The following is a 22,500-nucleotide window of genomic DNA, read 5'->3' as shown; positions in this document are numbered from 1 at the left end:
CATCCTTCTCTTTCTCTCTAGCTCTCTTGGTAACTCTCTCTCTCTCTCTCTACATCTCTCTCTCTCTCTCTCTCTCTCTCTCTTTCGCTCTCTCTCTCTCTCTCTCTCATAGTGCACGTACCTCTGTAGAAGCTTCCTACCCGTCTGGGCATGGAGTCACTGAAGATCATGCGGTTCTCCTTGGAGGAGACTGGGTCCTCGGGGTGGGGCTCATGGTACATCCCCACTGGTACCTACAGTACATCACAAACAAAGCAGAGTTGAACAGAACACAGAGAAAAGACTATGTTGAGTCACGCTTATTGAACCCATTATCATAATGCTGTAGCAAGACGTAACATGAACTCCTTTCACACCCTGATATCTCACTCCTACATCCTTATCATAGTGTTTCACACCCTGATATCTCACTCCTACATCCTTATCATAGTGTTTCACACCCTGATATCTCACTCCTACATCCTTATCATAGTGTTTCACATCCTTATCATAGTGTTTCACACCCTGATATCTCACTCCTACATCCTTATCATAGTGTTTCACACCCTGATATCTCACTCCTACATCCTTATCATAGTGTTTCACACTCTGATATCTCATTCCTACATCCTTATCATAGTGTTTCACACCCTGATATCTCACTCCTACATCCTTATCATAGTGTTTCACACCCTGTCTTCCCTTGTCATTTTCCCAAAGATGATATCGCACTCCTACATCCTTATCATAGTATAATTAAGCAATAAGGCCCGAGGAGGTGTGGTATGTGGACAATATACAACAGCTAAGGGCTGTTCTTAAGCACAACACATCACAGGGTGCCTGGATACAGCTCTTAGCCGAGGTATATTGGCCATATACCACAAACCCCAGAGGTGCCTTATTGCTATTATAAACTGGTTATCAACATAATTAGAGCAGTAAAAATAAATGTTTTGTCATACCCGTGGTATACGGTCTGATATACCACGGCTGTCAGCCAATCAGCATTCAGGGCTGGAACCACACAGTTTATAATTGCCATTAAACCCATTCAGTTCGGTGCCGCCACGTTTAGCAGCTCAGTGATAGACATACTGCTGATAAAACAGTCCTAGAAGCATTCAGAAACCAGACAGTAAGTGGTGAAATCAGCCTGTGATGAACAACAGAAAAAGCTATGGACCTCGTTCTTAGCAGGGCGTTGTGAGTGAAAGGAGGCCGGGTTGTCCCGCGTGGAGTCTTTAATCTGGGGTCGAGGGTGAGAGGTCACCACCTCTTTAGAAGACGGCTCACTCTGTAGACCAGACAGACAGACAGACAGACAGACAGACAGACAGACAGACAGACAGACAGACAGACAGACAGACAGACAGACAGACAGACAGACAGACAGACAGACAGACAGACAGACAGACAGACAGACAGACAGATGTAGCATGTGAGGCAGACAGTACGAAGTAGCAGTATGTGTGTGTGTGTGTGTGTGTGTGTGTGTGTGTGTGTGTGTGTGTGTGTGTGTGTGTGTGTGTGTGTGTGTGTGTGTGTGTGTGTGTCTGTGTGTATGAAAGAGAGATCAGGAGAGAGACAGTACATTAGCAATAATGAGAGTTAGGCCAGATACTGTAGCTATGATTCTGCCTCAAAGAGAGATACACAGACACACATATGCACACCCACACACACACACATACACACACTGCTGTCAGTCAATTATTGACACTGACCCTGGTTGTGTCTTCAGTGCAGTCCTCTCTGGACGATCCCACAGAGTGTCCTACGGGGTGTCTGGTGAGGGTGCGGTGCTGAAGCTGGGGGGAGAGCATCTGCAGACTGCTAGCCCTGGTGGGCAACCCCTGGCCCACCATTAAGCCCCCCTCACTACCCCCTCCACCCCCACCTCCGTGGGACCTGTGGCGCTCACTCCTCCTCACGTACATGGAGTGGCGGTGAGGCCTCTGCTGAGAAGAGAAGGGACTGGTGTAGCCCAGGCCGTAGGGGTAGGACTCATGGGGGGAGGCCAGGGTGTGAGCTCCGTGGTTCCCCCCAACATCCCCTTCTCCTCCTGGGTCAAGAAGCTCCGGGCCCGGGGCCAAGGCCTCCTCTGGAGCTTTGTGTCTGGAAGAGGAGGCGCGTCGGCAGGATGAGTCCAGGGTGGAGCTCTCCAGGCGGGGGTTGTTGCCGCGGGACGAGGGGCTGTGGCCGGAGGAGTGGCCGGTGTGGCTGGATGTGTGACCAGAAGAGTGGCGTTCGCTGTGGCGGGGGGCCTGGGGACTTCCAGGTGGGACGTGGCCAGAAGAGTGGCGTTCGCTGTGGCGGGGGGCCTGGGGACTTCCAGGTGGGGCGTGGCCAGAAGAGTGGCGTTCGCTGTGGCGGGGGACCTGGGGACTTCCAGGTGGGGCGTGGCCAGAAGAGTGGCGTTCGCTGTGGCGGGGGACCTGGGGACTTCCAGGTGGGGCATTGAGGTTCAGGTCCAGGCAGCTGAAATAACATATAGACTGACCTCAACCATGAGTACAACAACACACATATTTACTAGCCATCAGACCTAAATAAAACTCTAATTCTCAACAAGAATACAATGTTCAGATCTGGCCTCAGGAGACTACACATTTCCAAATACACACCATCACCAAGACTACACAAAATCAATAAGCTAGCATGCCCTTCAATGTTGGAGACTAAGATACATTCATTAACCATTCCCTGACAGCTCCCTACCTCTCTCTCTAGGTTAACCATTCCCTGACAGCTCTCTCTCTCTAGGTTAACCATTCCCTGACAGCTCTCTCTCTCTAGGTTAACCATTCCCTGACAGCTCCCTACCTCTCTCTCTAGGTTAACCATTCCCTGACAGCTCTCTCTCTCTAGGTTAACCATTCCCTGAGAGCTCTCTCTCTCTAGGTTAACCATTCCCTGACAGCTCTCTCTCTCTAGGTTAACCATTCCCTGACAGCTCTCTCTCTCTAGGTTAACCATTCCCTGACAGCTCTCTCTCTCTAGGTTAACCATCCCCTGACAGCTCTCTCTCTCTAGGTTAACCATTCCCTGACAGCTCTCTCTCTCTAGGTTAACCATTCCCTGACAGCTCTCTCTCTCTAGGTTAACCATTCCCTGACAGCTCCCTACCTCTCTCTCTAGGTTAACCATTCCCTGACAGCTCTCTCTCTCTAGGTTAACCATTCCCTGACAGCTCTCTCTCTCTAGGTTAACCATTCCCTGACAGCTCCCTACATCTCTCTCTAGTTTAACCATTCCCTGACAGCTCTCTCTCTAGGTTAACCTTTCCCTGACAGCTCTCTCTCTCTAGGTTAACCATTCCCTGACAGCTCTCTCTCTCTAGGTTAACCATTCCCTGACAGCTCCCTACCTCTCCCTCTAGGTTAACCATTCCCTGACAGCTCTCTCTCTAGGTTAACCATTCCCTGACAGCTCTCTCTCTCTAGGTTAACCATTCCCTGACAGCTCCCTACCTCTCTCTCTAGGTTAACCATTCCCTGACAGCTCTCTCTCTCTAGGTTAACCATTCCCTGACAGCTCTCTCTCTCTAGGTTAACCATTCCCTGACAGCTCCCTACCTCTCACTCTAGGTTAACCATTCCCTGACAGCTCTCTCTCTCTAGGTTAACCATTCCCTGACAGCTCTCTCTCTCTAGGTTCACCATTCCCTGACAGCTCTCTCTCTCTCTAGGTTAACCATTCCCTGACAGCTCTCTCTCTCTCTAGGTTAACCATTCCCTGAGAGCTCTCTCTCTCTAGGTTAACCATTCCCTGACAGCTCTCTCTCTCTAGGTTAACCATTCCCTGACAGCTGTCTCTCTAGGTTAACCATTCCCTGACAGCTCTCTCTCTCTAGGTTAACCATTCCCTGACAGCTCTCTCTCTAGGTTAACCATTCCCTGACAGCTCTCTCTCTCTAGGTTAACCATTCCCTGACAGCTCTCTCTCTCTAGGTTAACCATTCCCTGACAGCTCTCTCTCTAGGTTAACCATTCCCTGACAGCTCTCTCTCTCTAGGTTAACCATTCCCTGACAGCTCTCTCTCTAGGTTAACCATTCCCTGACAGCTCTCTCTCTCTAGGTTAACCATTCCCTGACAGCTCTCTCTCTCTCGGTTAACCATTCCCTGACAGCTCCCTACCTCTCCCTCTAGGTTAACCATTCCCTGACAGCTCCCTACCTCTCTCTCTAGGTTAACCATTCCCTGACAGCTCTCTCTCTCTAGGTTAACCATTCCCTGACAGCTCCCTACCTCTCCCTCTAGGTTAACCATTCCCTGACAGCTCTCTCTCTCTAGGTTAACCATTCCCTGACAGCTCTCTCTCTCTAGGTTAACCATTCCCTGACAGCTCCCTACCTCTCTCTCTAGGTTAACCATTCCCTGACAGCTCTCTCTCTAGGTTAACCATTCCCTGACAGCTCTCTCTCTCTAGGTTAACCATTCCCTGACAGCTCCCTACTTCTTTCTCTAGGTTAACCATTCCCTGACAGCTCCCTACCTCTCTCTAGGTTAACCATTCCCTGACAGCTCTCTCTCTAGGTTAACCATTCCCTGACAGCTCTCTCTCTAGGTTAACCATTCCCTGACAGCTCTCTCTCTCTAGGTTAACCATTCCCTGACAGCTCTCTCTCTCTCTAGGTTAACCATTCCCTGACAGCTCTCTCTCTCTAGGTTCACCATTCCCTGACAGCTCTCTCTCTAGGTTAACCATTCCCTGACAGCTCTCTCTCTCTAGGTTAACCATTCCCTGACAGCTCTCTCTCTCTAGGTTAACCATTCCCTGACAGCTCCCTACCTCTCACTCTAGGTTAACCATTCCCTGACAGCTCTCTCTCTCTAGGTTAACCATTCCCTGACAGCTCTCTCTCTCTAGGTTAACCATTCCCTGACAGCTCTCTCTCTCTCTAGGTTAACCATTCCCTGACAGCTCTCTCTCTCTAGGTTCACCATTCCCTGACAGCTCTCTCTCTCTCTAGGTTAACCATTCCCTGACAGCTCTCTCTCTCTAGGTTAACCATTCCCTGACAGCTCTCTCTCTCTAGGTTAACCATTCCCTGACAGCTCTCTCTCTCTAGGTTAACCATTCCCTGACAGCTCTCTCTCTAGGTTAACCATTCCCTGACAGCTCTCTCTCTCTAGGTTAACCATTCCCTGACAGCTCCCTACCTCTCCCTCTAGGTTAACCATTCCCTGACAGCTCTCTCTCTAGGTTAACCATTCCCTGACAGCTCTCTCTCTCTAGGTTAACCATTCCCTGACAGCTCTCTCTCTCTCGGTTAACCATTCCCTGACAGCTCTCTCTCTCTAGGTTAACCATTCCCTGACAGCTCTCTCTCTCTAGGTTAACCATTCCCTGACAGCTCCCTACCTCTCCCTCTAGGTTAACCATTCCCTGACAGCTCCCTACCTCTCTCTCTAGGTTAACCATTCCCTGACAGCTCTCTCTCTCTAGGTTAACCATTCCCTGACAGCGCCCTACCTCTCCCTCTAGGTTAACCATTCCCTGACAGCTCTCTCTCTCTAGGTTAACCATTCCCTGACAGCTCTCTCTCTCTAGGTTAACCATTCCCTGACAGCTCTCTCTCTCTAGGTTAACCATTCTCTGACAGCTCTCTTTCGCTCTAGGTTAACCGTTCCCTGACAGCTCTCTCTCTCTCTCTAGGTTAACCATTCCCTAACAGCTCTCTCTCTCTAGGTTAACCATACCATTACAGCTCTCTCTCTCTCTAGGTTATCCATTTCCTGACAGCTCTCTCTGTCTAGGTTTACCATTTCCTGTCAGCTCTCTCTCTAGGTTAACCATTCCCTTACAGCTCTCTCTCTCTCTAGGTTATCCATTTCCTGACAGCTCTCTCTGTCTAGGTTTACCATTTCCTGTCAGCTCTCTCTCTAGGTTAACCATACCCTTACAGCTCTCTCTCTCTCTAGGTTATCCATTTCCTGACAGCTCTCTCTGTCTAGGTTTACCATTTCCTGTCAGCTCTCTCTCTAGTTGAACCATTTCCTGACAGCTCACTCTCTCTCTAGGTTAACCATTTCCTGACAGCTCTCTCTCTAAGTTAACCATTTCCTGACATCTCTCTCTCTCTCTATAGGTTAACCATCCCGACAGCTCTCTATGTTACCTGGCAGGGAAGAAGCGGGCGGAGATTCCAGGGGTTGCCGTAGGGTCGTCGGGGTGCATGCCCCTCACCCCATCTCCAAGGTTACCACCCACAGACTTGGCATTGTTGCTCAGGGCGCTGTGGCTTTTGGACAGGCTCAGGTAGGAGCTGGAACTCTTGGAGGAGCTGTGGGTGGAGTCTATGTTGTGTCCACCATGGCGGCCATGTTGTTTCTCCATGGTATTGGTCTTGCCCTCCAGAAAGGAAGAGTGTCGTCCCTGCCCTACTGGAAATGTTCAAATGTAAAAAATGGGCTGGCAATGCATTTATAAGTAGTCTTGCCTGAGACAGAACGGCCCACAGGGCCGTAAGGCAGCTTTATGTTCCAGTATACCCCCTGGACAGGATTCTAGTCTAGAGCATTTTTCATTTTAAGTATTAAGGAAGTGGTATGTATTAATCTTATGTGAATGTTTCAGTAGGGTGACCCCGGACCTTGCTGTTGCTGCTGCTGAGAGCGAGAGGTGGACTTCACATACATGGCTCCAGGGCCCTGCTGGTCAGGAGCCTTGGCCCCTGGGGGCCCAACACCAACCAGGTTGAAGTCAAACTGTGTCGTGCCCTTTAAAATAAAGAGAAGACAAGAGAAGATAAAATAAGGCAAGATAATGACTTTATTGTCCCCAACCACGGGAAAATGTTGTTTTCAGCCTTGTGCATTTATATGAAAATACATGTCAAGAATGAACACAGGTCAAGACCATAGACAGTTGGAGAAACAAACTAAATTAATACAATTTATGTAAACAAGTGTAGTTTGCTCCATAAGGAGCTGAATAAGTCAATGAAAGTAGAGGTCCTGACGTTGTTTACCTTGGTGTCCTTGGGGCTGAGCAGGTGTGGCATGTTGTTGTTGACCAAGTCCTTACTACAGGGGATGGAGCGGTTGAGGGTCTGGGTCATGTAAGCCTTGGGGTGGAGGGTGGGGCTCAGGCTGGACGACACAGGCTTGTTGCCGTTCAGGAAGCTGTCGTTGCCTAGGTGAAGGTCACCATGGCGAGGTAGGCTGGAACATTCCTTACTGTTAGAGTGACGGTGACCCGAGCTCTTACTGCCGTGGCTTCTGTATGGAGGGAGGGGGAGAGAGAGAGAGAGAGAGAGAGAGGTATTAAGATGGAAAGATATTGAGATTGAGCGATATTGAGAGGTAAGGTACAGGTATAGGTAATCCATAGATCTAAGTAGCTTATTTTATCTGTGCTAGAACAACATAGCCAGATGTGAAACTATGCAGTATCCAGAACCTAACCAGACCCCATGCAGTATCCAGAACCTAACCAGACCCCATGCAGTATCCAGAACCCAACCAGACCCCATGCAGTATCCAGAACCTAACCAGACCCCATGCAGTATCCAGAACCCAACCAGACCCCATGCAGTATCCAGAACCTAACCAGACCCCATTCAGTATCCAGAACCTAACCAGACCCCATTCAGTATCCAGAACCTAACCAGACCCCATGCAGTATCCAGAACCCAACCAGACCCCATGCAGTATCCAGAACTCAACCAGACCCCATGCAGTATCCAGAACCCAACCAGACCCCATGCAGTATCCAGAACCTAACCAGACCCCATTCAGTATCCAGAACCTAACCAGACCCCATGCAGTATCCAGAACCCAACCAGACCCCATGCAGTATCCAGAACCTAACCAGACCCCATTCAGTATCCAGAACCTAACCAGACCCCATGCAGTATCCAGAACCCAACCAGACCCCATGCAGTATCCAGAACCCAACCAGACCCCATGCAGTATCCAGAACCCAACCAGACCCCATGCAGTATCCAGAACCTAACCAGACCCCATTCAGTATCCAGAACCTAACCAGACCCCATTCAGTATCCAGAACCTAACCAGACCCCATTCAGTATCCAGAACCTAACCAGACCCCATGCAGTATCCAGAACCCAACCAAACCCTATTCAGAATCTAGAAGCTAACCAGACCCCATTCAGTATCCAGAACCAAACCAGACCCTATTCAGTATCTAGAAGCTAACCAGACCCCTTGTGGTGTCCAGTGCCGTGCTGACCTGGTGGCCACGGGGTTCTGACAACAATAACAACAACAACATCAACACCAACAACCCCCTACAGTGCTGACCTGGTGGGCACAGTGTTCTCCATGTGGATGTGGGGCTTCCTCTTGGAGGAGCGTGGGGGGTTAGGGGAGGGTGGTGCTGGGGCGGGCTGCTCCAGGAGGCGGAGGGGCTGGAAGGCTGGGTGGTTCAGACTCTGTTCTGTCAGGTAGCGGTCAGAAGGGACCAGCAACAACAGGTTCTACAGAGGGAGGAGACAGACCAGAGGTTTAGGACACAGTTCTTTATTACAGTTTGACAATAAAAAAGGTCAATCACAAAACTATCCATATATATTCAGTGAGGGAAAAAGTATTTGATCCCCTGCTGATTTTGTACGTTTGCCCACTGACAAAGAAATGATCAGTCTATCATTTTAATGGTAGGTTTATTTGAAGTGAGATACAGAATAACAACAAAAAAATCCAGAAAAACGCATGTCAAAAATGTTATAAATTGATTTGCATTTTAATGAGGGAAATAAGTATTTTACCCTTCTGCAAAACATGACTTTGTACTTGGTGGCAAAACCCTTGTTGGCAATCACAGAGGTCAGACGTTTTTGCAGATCTTCTCCAAGTCATTAAAGTTTCGAGGCTGATGTTTGGCAACTCGAACCTTCAGCTCCCTCCACAGATTTTCTATGGGATTAAGGTCTGGAGACTGGCTAGGCCACTCAAGGACCTTCATGTGCTTCTTCTTGAGCCACTCCTTTGTTGCCTTGGCCGTGTGTTTTGGGTCATTGTCATGCTGGAATACCCATCCACGACCCATTTTCAATGCCCTGGCTGAGGGAAGGTGGTTGTCACCCAAGATTTGACGGTACATGGCCCCGTCCATCGTCCCTTTGATGCGGTGAAGTTGTCCTGTCCCCTTAGCAGAAAAACACCCCCAAAGCATAATGTTTCCACCTCCATGTTTGACAGTGGGGATGGTGTTCTTGGGGTCATAGGCAGCATTCCTCCTCCTCCAAACACGGCGAGTTGAGTTGATGCCAAAGAGCTCCATTTTGGTCTCATCTGACCACTTTCACCCAGTTGTCCTCTGAATCATTCAGATGTTCATTGGCAAACTTCAGACGGGCATATATATGTGCTTTCTTGAGCAGGGGGACCTTGCTGGCGCTGCAGGATTTCAGTCCTTCACGGCGTAGTATGTTACCAATTGTTTTCTTGGTGACTATGGTCCCAGCTGCCTTGAGATCATTGACAAGATCCTCCCGTGTAGTTCTAGGCTGATTCCTCACCGTTCTCATGATCATTGCAACTCCACGAGGTGAGATCTTGCATGGAGCCCCAGGCCGAGGGAGATTGACAGTTCTTTTGTGTTTTCTTCCATTTGCGAATAATCACACCAACTGTTGTCACCTTCTCACCAAGCTGCTTGGCGATGGTCTTGTAGCCCATTCCAGCCTTGTGTAGGTCTACAATCTTGTCTCTGACATCCTTGGAGAGCTCTTTGGTCTTGGCCATGGTGGAGAGTTTGGAATCTGATTGATTGATTGCTTCTGTGGACAGGTGTCTTTTACACAGGTAACAAGCTGAGATTAGGAGCTCCTAATCTCAGCTCATTACCTGTATAAAAGACACCTGGGAGCCAGAAATCTTTCTGATTGAGAGGGGGTCAAATACTTATTTCCCTCATTAAAATGCAAATCATTTTATAACATTTTTGACATGTGTTTTTCTGGATTGTTTTGTTGTTATTCTGTCTCTCAATGTTCAAATAAACCTACCATTAAAACTATAGACTGATCATTTCTTTGTCAGTGGGCAAATGTACAAAATCAGCAGGGGATCAAATACTTTTTTCCCTCACTGTATATATATATATACGGTACCAGTCAAACGGTACCAGCTACTCATTCAAGGGTTTTTCTGTATTTTTACTATTTTCTACATTGTAGAATAATTGTGAAGACATCAAATCTATGAAATAACACATATTGAATCGTGTAGTAACCAAAAAAGGTTTAAACAAATCCAAATACATTTTATTTTTGAGATTCTTCAAAGTTGCCACCCTTTGCGTCGATGACAGTTTTGCACACTCTTGGCATTCTCTCAACCAGCTTCATGAGGTAGTCACCTGGAATGCATCTCAATTAACAGGTGTGCCTTGATAAAAGTTAATTTGTGGAATTTCTTTCCTTAATGCGTTTGTGCCAATCAGTTGTGTTGTGACAAGGTAGGGGTGGTATACAGAAGATAGCACTATTTGGTAAAATACCAAGTCCATATTATGGCAAGAACAGCTCAAATAAGCAAAGAGAAACGACAGTCCATCATAACTTTAAGACATGAAGGTCGGTCAATCTAGAAAATTTAAATAACTTTTTAAAGTTTCTTCAAGCGCAGTCTCAAAAACCATCAATCGCTTGACAAAACTGGCTCTCATGAGGACCGCCACAGGAAAGGAAGACCCAGAGTTACCTCTGCTGCAGAGGATAAGTTAGTTAGAGTGACCAGCCTCAGAAATCGGCAATTAACTGCACCTCAAATTGCAGTCCAAATAAATGCTTCACAGAGTTCAAGTAACAGACACATCTCAACATCAACTGTTCAGAGACCACTTCTAAAGGACACCAATAAGAAGAAGAGACTTGCTTGGGCCAAGAAACATGAGCAATGGTGTAAATCTGTCCTTTGGTCTGATGAGTCCAAATTGGATATTTTTGGTTCCAACCGCTGTGTCTTTGTGAGAAGCAGAGTAGGTGAACAGATGATCTCCGCATGTGTGGCTCCCACCATGAAGCATGGAGGAGGAGGTGTGATGGTGTGGGGGTGCTTTGCTGGTGACACTGTCATTGATTTATTTAGAATTCAAGGCACACTTAATCAGCATGGCTACCACATCATTCTGCAGTGATACGCCATCCCATCTGGTTTGCGTTTAGTGGGACCATCAGTAGTTTTTTAAACAGGACAATGACCCAAAACACACCTCCAGGCTGTGTAAGGGCTATTTGACCAAGAAGGAGACTGATGGAGTGCTGCATCAGATGACCTGGCCTCCACAATCACCCGACCTCAACCCAATTGAGATGGTTTGGGATGTGTTGGACCGCAGAATGAAGGAAAAGCAGCCAACAAGTGCTCAGCATATGTGGGAACTCTTTCAAGACTATTGGGAAAGCATTCCAGGTGACTAACTCATGAAGCTGGTTGAGAGACCAGCTGTTCTGGAAGACTGTGTGATCACTCTCTCCGCAGCCGATGTAAGACCTTTAAACAGGTCAACATTCACAAGGCCGCAGGGCCAGACGGATTACCAGGACGTGTACTACAAGCATACGCTGACCAACTGGCAAGTGTCTCACTGACATTTTCAACCTCTCCCTGCCCGAGTCTGTAATACCAACATGTTTTAAGCAGACCACCATAGACCCTGTGTCCAAGAACACTAAGGTAACCTGTCTGTAGCCATGAAGTGCTTTGAAAGGCTGGTCATGGCTCACATCAACACCATTATCCCAGAAACCCTAGACCCACTCCAATTTGCATACCGCCCTAACAGATCCACAGATGATGCAATCTCTATTGCACTCCACACTGCCCTTTCCCACCTGGACAAAAGGAACACCTACAGTATGTGAGAATGCTATTCATTGACTACAGCTCAGCGTTCAACACCATCGTGCCCTCAAAGCTCATCACTAAGCTAAAGACCCTGGGACTAAACACCTCCCTCTGCAACTGGATCCTGGACTTCCTGACGGGCCACCCCCAGGTGGTAAGGGCAGGTAAAAACACATCCGCCACGCTGATCCTCAACACAGGGGCCCCTCAGGGGTGCGTGCTCAGTCCCCTCCTGTACTCCCTGTTCACTCATGACTGCACGGCCAGGCACGACTCCAACACCATCATTAAGTTTGCTGATGACACAACCCTGGTGTTGCAAGCGTCTTGCTCAACTAACTGAGCTACAGCATTCTTAACGCAGAGCTCTACATTTGTTGGTTACATTTGTGAATTCATTATCACGCGCAAAATAGAAATGCCAGAGACTCAGCCCATAATAAAAACAAGACTGTTGGCTTTTCACCATGTCGATCCAGAGACAGAGAGATGGGTGGGAGGGTTATCACACCATTCATCTCCTGAGGAAAGTGTGATGTACTGTAAGCCTAGCTAACAGCAGAGTACTGACTGACCCACAGCTTTAGTCATAGACATACATTAGCTAGCAAGACTAGTCTAGTTTGAGCCTGCAGGATCCAGAATACCTTCCATTAGCAGGACTAGTCCAGTTTGAGCCTTCTGGACCCAGAATACCTTCCATTAACAGGACTAGTCTAGTTTGAGCCTTCTGGACCCAGAATACCTTCCATTAACAGGACTAGTCTAGTTTGAGCCTTCTGGACCCAGAATACCTTCCATTAGCAGGACTAGTCTAGTTTGAGCCTTCTGGACCCAGAATACCTTCCATTAACAGGACTAGTCTAGTTTGAGCCTTCTGGACCCAGAATACCTTCCATTAACAGGACTAGTCTAGTTTGAGCCTGGAGGACCCAGAATACCTTCCATTAACAGGACTAGTCTAGTTTGAGCCTTCTGGACCCAGAATTTCTTCCATTAGCAGGACTAGTCTAGTTTGAGCCTTCTGGACCCAGAATACCTTCCATTAACAGGATTAGTCTAGTTTAAGCCTGGAGGACCCAGAATACCTTCCATTAACAGGACTAGTCTAGTTTGAGCCTTCTGGACCCAGAATACCTTCCATTAACAGGACTAGTCTAGTTTGAGCCTTCTGGACCCAGAATACCTTCCATTAACAGGACTAGTCTAGTTTGAGCCTGGAGGACCCAGAATACCTTCCATTAACAGGACTAGTCTAGTTTGAGCCTTCTGGACCCAGAATACCTTCCATTAGCAGGACTAGTCTAGTTTGAGCCTTCTGGACCCAGAATACCTTCCATTAACAGGATTAGTCTAGTTTAAGCCTGGAGGACCCAGAATACCTTCCATTAACAGGACTAGTCTAGTTTGAGCCTGCTGGACCCAGAATACCTTCCATTAACAGGACTAGTCTAGTTTGAGCCTTCTGGACCCAGAATACCTTCCATTAGCAGGACTAGTCTAGTTTGAGCCTTCTGGACCCAGAATACCTTCCATTAGCAGGACTAGTCTAGTTTGAGCCTTCTGGACCCAGAATACCTTCCATTAACAGGACTAGTCTAGTTTGAGCCTTCTGGACCCAGAATACCTTCCATTAACAGGACTAGTCTAGTTTGAGCCTGGAGGACCCAGAATACCTTCCATTAACAGGACTAGTCTAGTTTGAGCCTGGAGGACCCAGAATACCTTCCATTAACAGGACTAGTCTAGTTTGAGCCTTCTGGACCCAGAATACCTTCCATTAACAGGACTAGTCTAATTTGAGCCTTCTGGACCCAGAATACCTTCCATTAACAGGACTAGTCTAGTTTGAGCCTTCTGGACCCAGAATACCTTCCATTAACAGGACTAGTCTAGTTTGAGCCTTCTGGACCCAGAATACCTTCCATTAACAGGACTAGTCTAGTTTGAGCCTTCTGGACCCAGAATACCTTCCATTAACAGGACTAGTCTAGTTTGAGCCTGGAGGACCCAGAATACCTTCCATTAACAGGACTAGTCTAGTTTGAGCCTGGAAGACCCAGAATACCTTCCATTAACAGGACTAGTCTAGTTTGAGCCTTCTGGACCCAGAATACCTTCCATTAGCAGGACTAGTCTAGTTTGAGCCTTCTGGACCCAGAATACCTTCCATTAACAGGACTAGTCTAGTTTGAGCCTTCTGGACCCAGAATACCTTCCATTAACAGGACTAGTCTAGTTTGAGCCTGGAGGACCCAGAATACCTTCCATTAACAGGACTAGTCTAGTTTGAGCCTTCTGGACCCAGAATACCTTCCATTAACAGGACTAGTCTAGTTTGAGCCTTCTGGACCCAGAATACCTTCCATTAACAGGACTAGTCTAGTTTGAGCCTGGAGGACCCATAATACCTTCCATTAACAGGACTAGTCTAGTTTGAGCCTTCTGGACCCAGAATACCTTCCATTAGCAGGACTAGTCTAGTTTGAGCCTTCTGGACCCAGAATACCTTCCATTAACAGGATTATTCTAGTTTAAGCCTGGAGGACCCAGAATACCTTCCATTAACAGGACTAGTCTAGTTTGAGCCTGCTGGACCCAGAATACCTTCCATTAACAGGACTAGTCTAGTTTGAGCCTTCTGGACCCAGAATACCTTCCATTAGCAGGACTAGTCTAGTTTGAGCCTTCTGGACCCAGAATACCTTCCATTAGCAGGACTAGTCTAGTTTGAGCCTTCTGGACCCAGAATACCTTCCATTAGCAGGACTAGTCTAGTTTGAGCCTTCTGGACCCAGAATACCTTCCATTAACAGGACTAGTCTAGTTTGAGCCTTCTGGACCCAGAATACCTTCCATTAACAGGACTAGTCTAGTTTGAGCCTTCTGGACCCAGAATACCTTCCATTAACAGGACTAGTCTAGTTTGAGCCTGGAGGACCCAGAATACCTTCCATTAACAGGACTAGTCTAGTTTGAGCCTGCTGGACCCAGAATACCTTCCATTAGCAGGACTAGTCTAGTTTGAGCCTTCTGGACCCAGAATACCTTCCATTAGCAGGACTAGTCTAGTTTGAGCCTTCTGGACCCAGAATACCTTCCATTAGCAGGACTAGTCTAGTTTGAGCCTTCTGGACCCAGAATACCTTCCATTAGCAGGGCTAGTCTAGTTTGAGCCTTCTGGACCCAGAATACCTTCCATTAACAGGACTAGTCTAGTTTGAGCCTTCTGGACCCAGAATACCTTCCATTAACAGGACTAGTCTAGTTTAAGCCTTCTGGACCCAGAATACCTTCCATTAACAGGACTAGTCTAGTTTAAGCCTGGAGGACCTAGAATGCGCTAATACTGGCAATACCAATTGTGTGTCTCTGTGTGTGTGTGTGTGTGTGTGTGTGTGTGTGTGTGTGTGTGTGTGTGTGTGTGTGTGTGTGTGTGTGTGTTACCTTCATCAGATCCAGCATGAGGCCACTCAGGATGGCCAGGTACCTCCGCTCCAGGGTTGTAGGGTGGTTCACTGAGGGGAACTGTTGACACACACACAGGTACAGCTGGGAGGTTTCAGAGTGTAGTGTCTATGTTGAGATTCAGATGTGTCTGACTGGAGTTGACAGGAGACCCAGCTGACTGTTGTGTCTGAGGCCAGACATGCTGTCAACGGGCCTAACACAGTTTTCACTATAGCAGGTACATGATTACCACCACTCCCATGGATCTCTGTGTGGGAGTGCATCAGGAGGCTGGTGGAAATGCATGTTTCTGTCTGTCTGAATGTGTGGATCTCTGTGTGGGAGTGCATCAGGAGGCTGGTGGACATGCATGTTTCTGTCTGTCTGAATGTGTGGATCTCTGTGTGGGAGTGCATCAGGAGGCTGGTGGACATGCATGTTTCTCTCTGTCTGAATGTGTGGATCTGTGTGTGGGAGTGCATCAGGAGACTGGTGGACATGCATGTTTCTGTCTGTCTGAATGTGTGGATCTGTGTGGGAGTGCATCAGTAGGCTGGTGGACATGCATGTTTCTGTCTGTCTGAATGTGTGGATCTCTGTGTGGGAGTGCATCAGGAGGCTGGTGGACATGCATGTTTCTGTCTGTCTGAATGTGTGGATCTCTGTGTGGGAGTGCATCAGGAGGCTGGTGGACATGCATGTTTCTGTCTGTCTGAATGTGTGTATCTCTGTGTGGGAGTGCATCAGGAGGCTGGTGGACATGCATGTTTCTGTCTGTCTGAATGTGTGGATCTCTGTGTGGACGTGTTTAACTACTCTTGCAGGGACCAGAAGTCCCCACAAGAATAGTAAACAAAGAAAAATTGGACCAACTGGGGACATTCTGTTAGTCCCCACAAGGTCAAATGCTATTTCTAAGGGTTTAGGGTTAAGGTTAGGGTTTAGTGTTCGGGTTAGAACTACGATAAGGGTTAGGGTTAGGAGCTAGGGTTAGGATTAAAGTTAGGGTTAAGGTTAGGTTTTTGGGTTAAGGTAAGGGTTAGGTTTAGTGTGTCCCCACAAGGTTAGCTGTACAAGACTGTGTGTGTGTGTGTGTGTGAAGAGAGAGACCAATATCTGAAATAGGTGTAGTGTTAATGATTATTCTGATGATTATTCAGTATTAACAGTTAACAGTTCTCCCAGAGTTACTTACAGCTTCTACATACATTAACTCACTCACTCTGTCTCTCTGCCTCTCTGACAATCTCTCTCTGTCTCTCTCTCTGTCACTCTGTCTCTCTCTCTGTCACTCTGTCTTTCTCTCTGTCTCTGTCTTTGTCTCTGTCTCTGTCTTTCTCTCTCTGTTTCTCTCTGTTTCTGTCTCTGTTTCTGTCTCTCTGTTTCTGTCTCTCTGTTCTACAGTAACACTGAACCATAACATGATGAACACCACCATAACATGATGACTCAGTCACAGACCACACTGGGAAGACAGCCACCAGGACTCACACAGATAGGTGGGAAAGAGACAGGAGAGAGAGGGGAGGAGAGAGATGGAGGGAGAGGTGGGATAGGTAGAGAGGAAGAAATGGGAGAGGAAAGCGGAGGTGGAGTGTGAGGTGACGACAGAACAGCTGAACAGATCGACCCCAGAGTTGACCTTACCCGTAGTCCATGGAAGCGAGGGTTGTTGTAGAAGAGCTTCATCTGTTCAGCAGGTAGAGGACCCAGGACCTTCTGGATGGTAAAGAGTTGATCTATCTCACTCTCCCCTGGGAACAGAGGCTGACCATCACTCAGCTCCCCCAGGATGCAACCCACTGACCACATGTCTACAGCCTTACCATAGGGGGCCCTGGGGTGGGTGGGGGTTGAGGGGATAGAGAGAGAGAGAGAGACGGCTTAAGTGATGCATCTGTAAAACTGAACCAGAAGAGTACATTCAGAATAATAAGGACACATGATGATGATGGTGATGATGGTGATGATGATGGTGATGATGATGATGGATGGTAAATGATGATGGTGATGATGATGTTGGTTCAGCAGAAGGTGATGAACACAATGACAGAAAGGAGAGAGAGAGAGAGAGGAGAGAGGAGAGAGAGAGGAGAGAGAGAGAACGAGAGAGGTTGTCTGAGAGAAGAGAGGAGAAGAGAGGAGCGAGCCGCTGAGACTGAGGAAGAGTGATGAAGAGAGAAAATATTTGCGTGGGCGGAATTCAAATACCAAGTGTCAATAAATGTAAGAGTTGATTTAGTTGCTGTGAGAGAGGAAGGAGCCCCACCACATGATGTTCCATTATCTAGACGATCAGATAGACACAGTAACCACACTGAGTTGGTAGTATACACATTAAAACAGGATTTATCAAGGCCAGACTAATACACATATTCACAGAAATATTCAGAGAAGGATATCTGTATGGACTGACAGCTATGCAGACAAACAGACACTTATCAATGTACACACACAACACACGCACGCACCTGCACACACACGCACACACACACACACAACACACGCACGCACCTGCACACACACACACACACACCAATACATGCACCAATACGAACACACACGCAAGAATACACACTACAATACAAAAACACACACACGCACACACACACTCACACACCAATACACACACCAATACAAACACATACACGCACACACACACACACACACACACACACCCCAATACAAACACACACACACACACCAATACAAACACACCCCCACACAGCGCCTCTTACACACCCCCACACAGCGCCTCTTACACACCCATACACACACAGGTCCAGTAGGTGGGACTCACCCCAGCAGTAGCTCAGGAGAGCGGTACCACCTAGTGGCTACATACTCAGTGTAGTTGGCATCACTTCCCTCTGACAGGTTGCGGGCAAAGCCTACAGGAAACCAGGCCAGAGAGAAACAGAGGAAGTCATGGACAGATACTGACTCAAAGTCTACAGGAAACCAGGCCAGAGAGAGACAGAGGAAGTCATGGACAGATACTGACTCAAAGTCTACAGGAAACCAGACCAGAGAGAAACAGAGGAAGTCATGGACAGATACTGACTCAAAGCCTACAGGAAACCAGACCAGAGAAACAGAGGAAGTCATGGACAGATACTGACTCAAAGTCTACAGGAAACCAGGCCAGAGAGAAACAGAGGAAGTCATGGACAGATACTGACTCAAAGCCTACAGGAAACCAGACCAGAGAGAAACAGAGGAAGTCATGGACAGATACTGACTCAAAGCCTACAGGAAACCAGGCCAGAGAGAAACAGAGGAAGTCATGGACAGATACTGACTCAAAGCCTACAGGAAACCAGACCAGAGAGAAACAGAGGAAGTCATGGACAGATACTGACTCAAAGCCTACAGGAAACCAGACCAGAGAAACAGAGGAAGTCATGGACAGATACTGACTCAAAGCCTACAGGAAACCAGGCCAGAGAGAAACAGAGGAAGTCATGGACAGATACTGACTCAAAGCCTACAGGAAACCAGACCAGAGAGAAACAGAGGAAGTCATGGACAGATACTGACTCAAAGCCTACAGGAAACCAGACCAGAGAGAAACAGAGGAAGTCATGGACAGATACTGACTCAAAGCCTACAGGAAACCAGGCCAGAGAGAAACAGAGGAAGTCATGGACAGATACTGACTCAAAGCCTACAGGAAACCAGACCAGAGAGAAACAGAGGAAGTCATGGACAGATACTGACTCAAAGCCTACAGGAAACCAGACCAGAGAGAAACAGAGGAAGTCATGGACAGATACTGACTCAAAGCCTACAGGAAACCAGACCAGAGAAACAGAGGAAGTCATGGACAGATACTGACTCAAAGCCTACAGGAAACCAGACCAGAGAGAAACAGAGGAAGTCATGGACAGATACTGACTCAAAGTCTACAGGAAACCAGACCAGAGAGAAACAGAGGAAGTCATGGACAGATACTGACTCAAAGCCTACAGGAAACCAGACCAGAGAAACAGAGGAAGTCATGGACAGATACTGACTCAAAGTCTACAGGAAACCAGGCCAGAGAGAAACAGAGGAAGTCATGGACAGATACTGACTCAAAGCCTACAGGAAACCAGACCAGAGAAACAGAGGAAGTCATGGACAGATACTGACTCAAAGTCTACAGGAAACCAGGCCAGAGAGAAACAGAGGAAGTCATGGACAGATACTGACTCAAAGCCTACAGGAAACCAGACCAGAGAGAGACAGAGGAAGTCATGGACAGATACTGACTCAAAGCCTACAGGAAACCAGACCAGAGAGAAACAGAGGAAGTCATGGACAGATACTGACCATTGCTTACCAGGGAGACTGAGCTCGTCATACATCAAATGTACTGAGTTAATTACTATGCTAAAAGTGACATATTTCTACTTACCAAAATCACAGAGTTTGAGAACATCCTCAGAGCTGATGAGGAGGTTTTCAGGCTTGATGTCTGAGGAGAAACAGAGGAGACCAGTTTTCACACGCGTCTGGTACTTGGCAAAACCAAAAGTCACACCAAACCATCTCTGCTGGGAGGCCCTGCCTCTGACTCAACACTTTATCTTAGCAGAACTAAAGGAAAAGGTGAACTCATTTTAGTAAAGGTAAGAGTTCCTCACCTCTGTGTACGATCTCATTCTTATGGCACCAGTGGATAGCTTTGATCAGCTGGTAGATGTAGTTCCTCGCTTTGTCAGGTGGCGCTCCGTTAGGCAGTTCCTCCAGCAACTCCAGCATGTTCTGGAACACAGAATCCACAGTACTACTGTCAATCACAGCTACAACTACACTACCCATAATGCTCTGTATAACATATGCCACAAATCCAACCCCTTTCAAAACAAGTTAGATACTATGGCAATATTGTAAAAGTGTAAAAGTGAAACTGCTGACGTAAACAGTAGCTAAGTATATTACATGATTATTTATCATCCAACCATTAGCGCATCCCAGCAATCCCTAGAAAGTAGTGGACATTTTTACTGACTAGACTATTCTGGTTTATTAAAGGTTATCATTAAAAAGGTTCATCCTCTAGGTATTCACTGACCCTCTCCACATATTCAAAGACCAGGTAGAGTTTCCCTCTCCTCCTGAAAGCCTCTTTGAGTTCCACGATGTTCTCCTGTTTCAGCGTCCGCAGCATCTTCAGCTCCCTTAGCGTGGTCTCTTTAACCTCCTCATTCTCCTCACTGTCTTTAAACTTCTTTATGGCCACGAGCTCATTGGTCTCCTGGAAAACAGTATGCCAGAGTGTCACACTGAGGGATCCCGTCAGTGGAGGCTGCTGAGGGGAGGATGGCTCATAATAATGGCTGGAACGGAGCGAATGGAACGCCATCAAACACATCCATTTTATTTGTCACATGCGCTGAATACAACAGGTGTAGTAGACCTTACAGTGAAACGCTGATTACAACAGGTGTAGTAGACCTTACAGTGAAATGCTGAATACAACAGGTGTAGTAGACCTTACAGTGAAATGCTGAATACAACAGGTGTAGTAGACCTTACAGTGAAATGCTGAATACAACAGGTGTAGTAGACCTTACAGTGAAATGCTGAATATAACAGGTGTAGTAGACCTTACAGTGAAATGCTGAATACAACAGGTGTAGTAGACCTTACAGTGAAATGCTGAATACAACAGGTGTAGTAGACCTTACAGTGAAATGCTGAATATAACAGGTGTAGTAGACCTTACAGTGAAACGTTGAATACAACAGGTGTAGTAGACCTTACAGTGAAACGCTGAATACAACAGGTGTAGTAGACCTTACAGTGAAATGCTGAATACAACAGGTGTAGTAGACCTTACAGTGAAATGCTGAATACAACAGGTGTAGTAGACCTTACAGTGAAACGTTGAATACAACAGGTGTAGTAGACCTTACAGTGAAATGCTGAATACAACAGGTGTAGTAGACCTTACAGTGAAATGCTGAATACAACAGGTGTAGTAGACCTTACAGTGAAACGCTGAATACAACAGGTGTAGTAGACCTTACAGTGAAATGCTGAATACAACAGGTGTAGTAGACCTTACAGTGAAATGCTGAATACAACAGGTGTAGTAGACCTTACAGTGAAATGCTGAATACAACAGGTGTAGTAGACCTTACAGTGAAATGCTGAATACAACAGGTGTAGTAGACCTTACAGTGAAACGCTGAATAGAACAGGTGTAGTAGACCTTACAGTGAAATGCTGAATACAACAGGTGTAGTAGACCTTACAGTGAAATGCTGAATACAACAGGTGTAGTAGACCTTACAGTGAAATGCTGAATACAACAGGTGTAGTAGACCTTACAGTGAAATGCTGAATACAACAGGTGTAGTAGACCTCACAGTGAAATGCTGAATACAACAGGTGTAGTAGACCTTACAGTGAAACGCTGAATACAACAGGTGTAGTAGACCTTACAGTGAAACGCTGAATACAACAGGTGTAGAAGACCTTACAGTGAAACGTTGAATACAACAAGTGTAGTAGACCTTGAACAATGCAGTTCAAGAAATAGAGTTGATAAAATATTTACAAAATAAACTAAACTTTAAAAAAACGGTAGCAGCAACATTATGTACAAAATGAGTTACAAACAATGTGAAAAAACGAACAAAATAGCCCAGTTGGTTAGGAGGCTGTAAATTGGCAGCCATCCCCTCTGTGTGTTTGATGTATTTGATACCATTCAACTGATTCAGCACCAGCCACTACCACGAGCCTGTCCTCCCCAATTAATGTGCCACCAACCTCCTGTGGATCCCACTGATGGTGGGGCGCCAGTGACAGTAACCCTAAATACTGTGAGTGACTATGTTCGAATCCAGGTCTTCTTCGCACCACAACACAGTGTTAGTCCGCTGAGCTAAAGCCTAGGCCCTACACAATAACTCTCAGGGCTAATGCAAATCTTCAGGTTTCAGGCAAGATTTCTCATCAAGGGAGCATACCAGCAGGCCACTAAAAAGCAGGAAGGACCTGAATAGATGTATTTTCAGGGGTGTCAAAATCTGGGATCCTCCTCAGATCATTTTAAAAGCAGTGGTCCCTCCACATATCCTGAAGTTACCCAGGTGTGGTCCCTCCACATATCCTGAAGTTACCCAGGTGTGGTCCCTCCACATATCCTGAAGTTACCCAGGTGTGGTCCATCCACATATCCTGAAGTTACCCAGGTGTGGTCCTCTACATATCCTGAAGTTACCCAGGTGTGGTCCATCCACATATCCTGA

At 46.9% G+C, this 22,500-nt stretch overlaps 1 protein-coding gene across 4 annotated transcripts in view; it reads right to left on the bottom strand.

Moving 5' to 3' along the window:
* Positions 1–20,516, bottom strand: part of LOC106572451 (cyclin-dependent kinase-like 5) — a 26,013-nt gene extending 5,497 nt beyond the window's left edge. The window contains exons 1-13 of one of the 4 annotated variants that reach the window (XM_045698319.1): positions 20,313–20,516; positions 19,882–20,002; positions 19,653–19,712; positions 18,054–18,144; positions 16,901–17,090; positions 15,251–15,331; positions 8,252–8,427; positions 6,958–7,207; positions 6,580–6,706; positions 6,106–6,370; positions 1,707–2,460; positions 1,166–1,276; positions 122–233 (exon numbers count right to left, since the gene is read on the bottom strand). In XM_045698319.1, the coding sequence (XP_045554275.1) occupies positions 122–233; positions 1,166–1,276; positions 1,707–2,460; positions 6,106–6,370; positions 6,580–6,706; positions 6,958–7,207; positions 8,252–8,427; positions 15,251–15,331; positions 16,901–17,090; positions 18,054–18,144; positions 19,653–19,712; positions 19,882–20,002; positions 20,313–20,408 (2,434 nt within the window). In that variant the 5' untranslated portion in view covers positions 20,409–20,516. The remainder of the gene's footprint in view (positions 1–121; positions 234–1,165; positions 1,277–1,706; positions 2,461–6,105; positions 6,371–6,579; positions 6,707–6,957; positions 7,208–8,251; positions 8,428–15,250; positions 15,332–16,900; positions 17,091–18,053; positions 18,145–19,652; positions 19,713–19,881; positions 20,003–20,312) is intronic. The other 3 variants (XM_045698318.1, XM_045698316.1, XM_045698317.1) reach the window with 3 other exon arrangements.
* Positions 20,517–22,500: the final 1,984 nt, after the last annotated feature.

The sequence above is a fragment of the Salmo salar genome, chromosome ssa16 (assembly GCF_905237065.1).
Source record: "Salmo salar chromosome ssa16, Ssal_v3.1, whole genome shotgun sequence".
Lineage (NCBI taxonomy): Eukaryota > Metazoa > Chordata > Actinopteri > Salmoniformes > Salmonidae > Salmo > Salmo salar.
This window is presented reverse-complemented; position numbering and strand designations above follow the sequence as displayed.